The sequence below is a fragment of the Rutilus rutilus genome (assembly GCF_951802725.1).
Source record: "Rutilus rutilus genome assembly, chromosome: 9".
NCBI lineage: Eukaryota > Metazoa > Chordata > Actinopteri > Cypriniformes > Leuciscidae > Rutilus > Rutilus rutilus.
In genome coordinates this window covers 19380224-19388803 of record NC_140223.1, presented here as the reverse complement: position 1 = coordinate 19388803, position 8580 = coordinate 19380224, and the positions used below count along the sequence as shown (strand labels likewise).

Genomic DNA, 8580 nt, shown 5'->3' with positions numbered 1-8580 from the left:
ACAATGGTAAGTTTATTTATAAAGGCATCAGGATCACGGCAATGCAAGCGAGGAGTGACTTGATGGTAGAACAGAGGATTGAAAGACCGAATGATACAGTAACTGTGGTTTTCTTAGGCAGGAGATAATTTGCACACACATACACAAGGGAGCGGACGAGACGAGGATCACGGAGAGGAACACAAGTAGACGACTTGGAGATTAAGGAATCACAGATATGTTTCACAAGGTATCGAGGTAAGTGATAGTCTGTTTCTCTAGTTGAGGCCAGACAGAAACTGTGTGTGTGCTTTATAGTGGGTTTGATTGGCAAACTGATGAGGGACAGGTGCAGGTGATTAGCACTTGGAAATGTGACAGGAAAAACGTAACATTTATATTATATTATTATATATTAATCAAATATTATATTAATAATAATATACAATATAATATATTCACAGTTTTTGTACTGCTCAACTGCAAGACACCTCCTCATAAAAGAGTTGATTTAGTCAACTTGAGAAACCATTATTTTTAAAGAGCTGTCAGAGTGCAACAGTACTGAAACAGGGATGCAAAGAAAATGCATAAACAATTTTAGAAAAAAAAAATCTACATATAAATAAATATAATTGATTTTTTATAATTCTTTATAATAAATTCAAATATAATGATAATGACTACAGATATACAAATTGGCTGATGTTGCAATGAAAAATGAACATTGAAAAATGTATAAAATTTATTTTGCAATAAAAATATCAATTAATGTGACTAATACAGTTTCTTTTAATTTTACCAATAGTCAGTCATGAGGACACAAATTGTGCAGATGTTTCCTAAGAATGAGGCGCTATGTATTTGTTTTAGAATGAGAAGTTTCCATTGAATGAAGCTTTTGTCTACAGGTTATGGAGAGCAGTGCTAAGCACAGAGAATGCAATGAAGATGTCTGCGTGAAGCCCTTCCACACCTCAGGTGATTCTGCTGTTATAGCTGTGCCTTCAAGGAGGAGTTCTGTAACAGCTCATGTACAGGTACAAGTCGATGGGTATCTGTGGGTAAGTTTCTGGATTGATTGTATAGATGTGGGAGATGTAATGCTATACAGAGCCAAAGTATCAGTACATGAATCAAATGCTCAATGACCTTTTCACTGACAGTAAAAGCAAAGCGAGAACACATCTGGCACATTAGCGCTAAACCATGTGACTCGATGCTATCCAGCAATGTTTATTTTCAAAAAGAGTTACAGACCCGTACGTACTGCTGTACTGGAAAAACATAACACATGCGGGACATCAAAAATGCATTTCACATGTTTAAATACATGTTGTTTATGGTCACTCTAAATTCTGGGGGCAGAGGTCAATGGACAGGCAGAGGGAGGGACGGACAAACGGAGGGACTCATAACTGAGTCAGTGCAATTCAATCTGGCGTGATGGCATGGGGAAAGAGACAACCTTGCAACCTAGCACTAAACTTAGTGCCTGCGAGCCAGTTGACCAACTCTGATTTCAACGGAAGAGATTGCAGCGGATGTGCATGAAGGTGCACAAAAAACTCTCAAAACTATGAGCTACACTGACAGTAAAAGCAAAGCAAGAACATATCTGGCACATTAGTGCTAAACATGTGACCATGTGATCACTGCTGCACTAGAAAAACACACCACATAGTTGCATCTTATGCATTTTGATAACGACTGATTACGATTACATTGAGATCAGGTTTATTTGACCCCCAAGGTCAGATAAACATAAATTAAGCTACTTTGGAGCTAAATTTGAGTTTGTAGTTATTGATACTTGAACTTTTATGATAAACATATTTCCTGTAATTAAAGAAAAATTTTGTATGATCCTTTTTTATTTCAATAAAGTGGGTAACAGGGTTGAATGGTTGAGATTGCCGAATGCCCTCAACACTACAGACTGTGTAAAAATTGATAAAATGTTATGAGATTATTTACTTGTCTTCCCACCATGCGTTAGAAGGGATCCAAATGGGGAAAATCATGTTTTAGCAGGGTAGAAAACAGCTATATTATTATGCATTTGGTCATTAAAATTAGTTAATAATTAAAAATGTTTTATGACAATTAATTCACTATAATGTTAATGAATTATATCAAAATGATGAGATTGTTGCATGATTTTGATTGTTGGATACAGTCAAGAAAGTCAAGCCCTGAGAGGCAAGACAGGCCAAAATCACCATTTTACAGTACAGACGTGTTTAAAACTAGCGTGCTTAATTTGATGTTAGCTAAAAAAAAAAAAAAAGTCATGGGACACAATTTTTTTGCCTGTTTGTAGAAAGTGAAATATATAAAGGTCTTATTTGCATCAGTCCAGCACCTTGGTCATGGGGTCATGGGACACACGTCCCACCTCTGCTACTTATGTAAGATCAATTGGAATAAAACTTGCTGTCTGTTAATACCAGACTGTAGCTCAATTACGTCTCTCATTACATCTGCCTGGGCCCCGGCAGCTTGTTGCTGTCTGCTAATTCGAATGTTGGGTTGGCTCCAACGATGTTGGACTGTTAAAACTGTTAACTTTTCAAACCTGAAGTGGAGACCAAACAGAATTTGAATATGTATTTCACATGTAATTGTGTTTGAAAGCATGTGCATCGTACAATCCTGAAATACAACAGCTATGGAATGGCAAGAGACCATCACACACATTCGGCTAAATATATCTCACGGTAATCAGCTGACTGAGTTATATAACAATGTGCAAACAGGTATTGACCAGTGCAACAAGCTAAAATTTGCAAGCCATTTATTATCAATGAGGTTCATTATCTTTTATGGTCACAGATAAAAAAGAACAGTTGTTTTCAGAACAATTTCTAAGTTAAGTGTGGCTATGTTTTTGACACAGACCTTTCAGAGGTCGTGCCCTACGCATGGGGTCAAAAGAAGGTGCCTTTATAACACTTATACATACCTTCAGTCCAAAAAGCTGTGGAGAACCCTAGGCCTAATGTTTAGAAGATCCTCTACGTCAAATCACTCTTGTACCCTTCTAGAAATGTTGCAAGCATTTCCCTAGAAGTTTGCAACCAAGATGCAGTTTTACAGTGCATGTAGATACTCTGCATGTAGATTTTACAGCGACCCCGACCCCCTATAATTTCCTAAAAGACATATACGTATGCTGTTATGAGATAAGGGGGTTTTCTCTGTTCATGGGGACCCCCACACACCCTGTTATGCCCACTCTCTCATGGCAAGTGGTAACGCTGTTCTGTGACTGTCCTCTCTCTCTGCTAGGCATGCTATGGTGTTGGATGCACGGCTGCTAATTTTGGAGCAGACTGTGAGCTTGAGTTTTTTTCCTTTCCCCTTTTAACCCTTCACTTCTCCACCAAATCCAAAGGCTCTCCTGCCCTATAGCAGACAAAACTCAATGCTTTTTTTTATTGTAAAGATTTGGTCATCAGCAAAATAGACTTTTGACATAACATTATTATCTTTTTTGTGCTTATTTTCATATTAAATAATCCTGAGGTAAAAACAAGAAGTTTAGATCACATCGTTGTCTAGACACAAATAAGATCTGGCAGAAAAGCGAGAAGGGGATAATGGTTAAACTAATTTTGTCACATTGGTACACATAGCAGGGGTGCAACTGTGAAACTGGACACTGGGTATTAATAGCGTAGGGGGGATGGTTGAGTTTTGTCCTCTTCTATCTTCACATTTTCACAAACCCATCTCTTCACTTATGTTATAGAGGTTTTTTTTTTTCCTCCACAGGGTTCCTAAACTTTCTGCCCATCTGTCATATGCTCAGTCATGTGCCCTTAAAGCATTTGCCAGGGTGGGAACCACTAATGAACCAATGGATGCACACTGGAGTTTTACTAACACAAACTCCAGAGTGTTTTCTGGTTTGTTCCAACAACTTCAGGCTGTGGATGTGTCTGTATGCAGCTGCCTTCTGACTTCACTGCAATGGAGTAGAAGTAGTTTTATTTTAATAGTGTCTTTCCGAGTCACTTTACAATAAGAATATTTACTTATAGTACATAACAACTTAGGGCAATAATAGCAATATAGACAATATTGAGAAAAAGATTACTTAGTTTTTACAAAAAGTTGTCTACACAACTTTCTATTGAGACTAGTCAATAAGTCTTTAAAATAATGCCATAATCACAGTTTGTATATTGCAAAGGTTTTAAGCAGTAGAGTTGACACTGAGAACACTAGTGTGTACAGTACAGACTGTCTTCACCTCGAGGGACACATGATGCCTTCTCTTACGTTCTCTAAGTATATATTACAAGACATGGATGAATACAGGGCCAACTACTATTTTAATGAGAACAATCATTAATGTTGACTTTTTCATAAGTAAACAGTATTTTATAAAAGTGCAAATACCATATAAGGCTATTTTAAATCGTACATTCACAGCAACAATGAATATTATGATTCATTTTAGTGGGTTTTGTTAACATTTTTGTCCTTTTTCACAATTTCCTTCAGAAAACGGATTAAGTACCAAAGACAGTTTTAGGCCTAAACACAACAGTAAGTTATAACTAATCCATTATAATTCATTAAATTGAGTAAATAAACCATGTTTTTGTGCTTCTGCAGTGCCTTCGAGTTTATTTCATAACACGGGGGAACAGGCCACTGTGAGGGGGTGAGGACAGCTGTCTGCCCGTCTCGGGTGTTGTGATGCAGCTTCTTTCCTTTTAGAACCTGAGACCCCTATCAAGGAGTGCAGCTGTCCAATCAGGTTAAAGCCTGCATGAGCTGAGCAGCCAATGGGCAACAAACATTGAAGTATATAAACCAAGGTCTGACATCTTGCAAAGTTGGGCAACCCCTACATTGGCTTGGTGAACAGGATCTGATCCCAAGGACTGTTACCTTTTCTCCCATACAGGTAAACTAAGTTACGGTTCAGAGATTTTACAAGGGTGGGAATAAGGGGTACTTGATTAAACATGATAAACTTCAGAAAAAAAGAACCCAATAAATTGGGGCTTTCAGTTTGGTTGATCCAAATTTTTCCCCGTTCAAATTATTCAAATCACATTGGTGTTGCTCATGCACTGGATTCTTGTGGAATTACTATATCTTGATTGTTGGAATGTTAAAAATGTTCATATTTTTAAGCTGCTTTGCTTTTTGAAGCATAACTAGATCTGCAGAAAGCTTGTCCTTGCCTGATAAGCTTCAGAGTCATAATGCATTGAAAAGCTATAAGAGAGCAGTCTGGAGTTATGCTGTCTGTGGCAGGGATGATCTGTGTGCTTGACACCTGTTGTACTTTAGTGCAAGGTCATGCCATCTGGGGTTCATAGCTGATGCATTTTACTCAAGTCTATTTATAATGCCTCAGACATTTCATTCTTTTTGTATGCAACTATATGCAAAATCTGTGAATATGGACAAATAGATCAGGATGATTTATTACTCCTAAACTGTACGCATTTTTTTATATCTCAAATTAGAATTTTTTATTAAATTTCACAAAAGCTAAATTGATATGGACATAATACTATATGGGGACAGTGTAAATGCTCCACCCCCATCAGAAACTAGAGAGTTGAATGCTATCTGCTGTGAGTGAGTTTGCCAGCTATGCTAAAAATATCACCTGCTGTCTAATGCATATAAGCATGCAAGCTATGCAACAAACACTCCATGTAGAAATATGAGGTGCTGGTTAGAAAAAGCAACATTTTGTTACTGAGAGATTGAAGTTTACTTGGGGCACGAAATATAGTATATATTAACTGTGTCTGCAACTGCTGGCATTTTATTCTGGAAACAAGTCTGGCTTATCCTTAACTAAATGCAAATTGGTAGCTGTTCGTAATTTGCAATATCAATATCAGCGAGCAGGTTCCCCTTCATTCCTGGGTCCAAAGAGTAAGCTACACCATAGAGGACCTTAGTAGGCCTGGGGCAATGTTTCTAGTTGTCCACCCTGACAACAGCTCTGTCGGCAAGTGTTGTAGACTTATCCTTGTCTCAAAAGCAAATTGTAGGTGCCAACTTGCCTTACTCTTGTCTTGTGGCAGATCATTGTAAAAGTGCAATCATGGCTAAGAACTGCCACAACGATTACAAGATGAAATTCCCTCTGGAGGAGGAGTTCCCTGACCTTTCCCTGCACAACAACCACATGGCCAAGGTCCTGACTAAGGACATCTACAACAAACTCAGGGGCAAGTCAACTCCCAGTGGATTCACCCTGGATGACTGCATCCAGACCGGTGTGGACAACCCTGGTAAGCAGAACATGTTTGAACACATTCCCCCATAGCAGCTGATCTCTCAAAGATACCACAAGTGATGTTTTATTTGTTCTTGAAGATATATAAATCACTTCCTTTTGTTCTCAACTCAAGGCCACCCCTTCATCATGACTGTCGGCTGTGTGGCTGGTGACGAGGAGTCTTACGAAGTCTTCAAGGAGCTGTTCGACCCCATCATTTCTGACCGTCACAGTGGTTACAAGGCCACCGACAAGCACTTGACTGACCTGAACTGGGAGAACCTGAAGGTACTCTAAAGTTCTTTACATGATCATGGCTGTTTTGCTCTTACCATGGCTGATGTTTACCTGTGCGCAGGGTGGTGATGACCTTGACCCCAACTACGTTCTGAGCAGCCGTGTGCGTACCGGCCGCAGCATCAAGGGATTCACCCTGCCTCCCCACAACAGCCGTGGTGAGCGTAGAACTGTGGAAAAGCTGTCCATTGAGGGTGAGTCTCAGTCACGTCGTGTATACTGACATCTACAAAGCAACATGCCTGCTTTTGCTTTTACTGACGTTCACATTGTTCCCCTCACAGCTCTGAAAAGCCTGGATGGGGAGTTCAAGGGCAAGTACTTCCCTCTGAAGGACATGAGTGACAAGGAGCAGGAGCAGCTCATTGCTGACCACTTCCTGTTTGACAAGCCTGTGTCCCCACTGCTGTTGGCTGCCGGCATGGCCCGCGACTGGCCTGACGCAAGAGGTATCTATCACAATGACAACAAGACCTTCCTTGTGTGGGTGAACGAGGAGGATCACCTGCGTGTCATTTCCATGCAGCAGGGCGGCAACATGAAGGAGGTCTTCAAGAGGTTCTGCGTTGGCCTGCAGAAGGTAAATCCCATTATTTACTACCTAATTTTCATATAATGCAAAGATAAGCAACCAAAGGCCTGACCCCTTCTTGTATATTGCAGATTGAGGATGTCTTCAAGAAGCACAACCACGGTTTCATGTGGAACGAGCATCTTGGTTACGTCCTGACCTGCCCCTCTAACTTGGGTACCGGTCTTCGTGGTGGTGTGCACGTCAAGCTGCCAAAACTCAGCACACATGCCAAATTCGAGGAGATCCTGACCAGACTGCGTCTTCAGAAGCGTGGCACAGGTGGGCTTGAAATCATTGAACGTATAAAATGGCACTGTTGCACTGAGATCATCCATTTGAGTGACTCTTTGTACCTCTCTTTATCCAGGTGGTGTGGACACGGCCTCTGTCGGTGGTGTGTTTGACATCTCCAACGCTGACCGTCTGGGCTCCTCCGAGGTGAAGCAGGTGCAGATGGTAGTCGATGGTGTGAAGCTCATGGTTGAAATGGAAAAGAAACTGGAGAAGGGCGAGTCCATCGATGGCATGATCCCTGCCCAGAAGTAAAATGGCAAAAGTGCTTTTCTTTTTTTATTTGTTCTTTCATGCGGTCACGCCACCTTGACTTTTCCAAGAAACACTCCACTCCTGCTCCCTTTTTCCTACTTTTTTTTTCTCCTTCCTTTCTTATCTGTCGTCTTCTTTTTCATGCACTTTTCTTTATCTTCCTGTTCCTCCTGTAACATCCTGGGATCAAACCTCCACATAGCTAGAAAACCCTAGCTATGTTGTATTCACCTGAACTTTTTTTTGGTTGTACAAAGTTAATAAACGGCCCCATGTAACAATCAACCTGTTTTAAGTCTTTACGTTCTTTGCATTCTTGGTTTTTACCTCCAGACACAGCTATAAACTCTTTTGTGGGAATTCATTCAGAATTCTATATAATTGAAACTTTAAGCACACTTTTATGAATGCAATCAGCTAAGCTGACCCAACAGACACTAAAAGATGAGTAATTTGTGCAGAATAGCACAATAACAATCAACAATAATTCAAGCAAGCATGATTTGTCATTTCTTTTGGTTGTTATGAAGTCAGATTAATGCTTGCTTGAATTATAACATGTCAGTATATTTGAAAATCATACACAACATATTTCATCCTGAAATTTAATACATTAATAGAAATTGCTGGTACAATGGTAACTGTCTTTCGATGAATTAAAATATTAATTACTATTAATAATAATTTTTTTCTAGATAATAACACCTTTAATTGTTATATATTCCAAATATTAAAAAATTTCCTTTATGAAATCCACAGAGTGCATTTGCTACAAAAATCAAACTGTTTAAACCGTGAAACCAACAATAAATAGTTGGAATACAACAATTGTAATTAAGAGTAGGCCTTCTTTAAAAGATAATTCAGTAGGTTTAAGCACTTAACAATATTTGCCACGCAAACAAAAAGATAGAAAGCTACT

General features: G+C 39.3%; 1 protein-coding gene across 2 annotated transcripts; it reads left to right on the top strand.

Moving 5' to 3' along the window:
* The first annotated feature begins 40 nt into the window (after window positions 1-40).
* Window positions 41-7943, top strand: ckmb (creatine kinase, muscle b). Of its 2 annotated transcripts, XM_084419316.1 has the most exons (10): window positions 41-237; window positions 891-1043; window positions 4492-4536; window positions 4711-4900; window positions 6045-6254; window positions 6375-6529; window positions 6600-6732; window positions 6823-7118; window positions 7202-7391; window positions 7480-7943. In XM_084419316.1, exons 5-10 carry the CDS (start codon window positions 6065-6067, stop codon window positions 7656-7658), a joined length of 1143 nt encoding a protein of 380 aa, XP_084275442.1. In that variant the 5' UTR covers window positions 41-237; window positions 891-1043; window positions 4492-4536; window positions 4711-4900; window positions 6045-6064; the 3' UTR covers window positions 7659-7943. The 2 variants fall into 2 exon arrangements, with proteins under 2 accessions (XP_084275442.1, XP_084275443.1); XM_084419317.1 differs by lacking the exon at window positions 4492-4536 and having other exon boundaries at window positions 891-960; window positions 4606-4900.
* The last annotated feature ends 637 nt before the right edge of the window (window positions 7944-8580 follow it).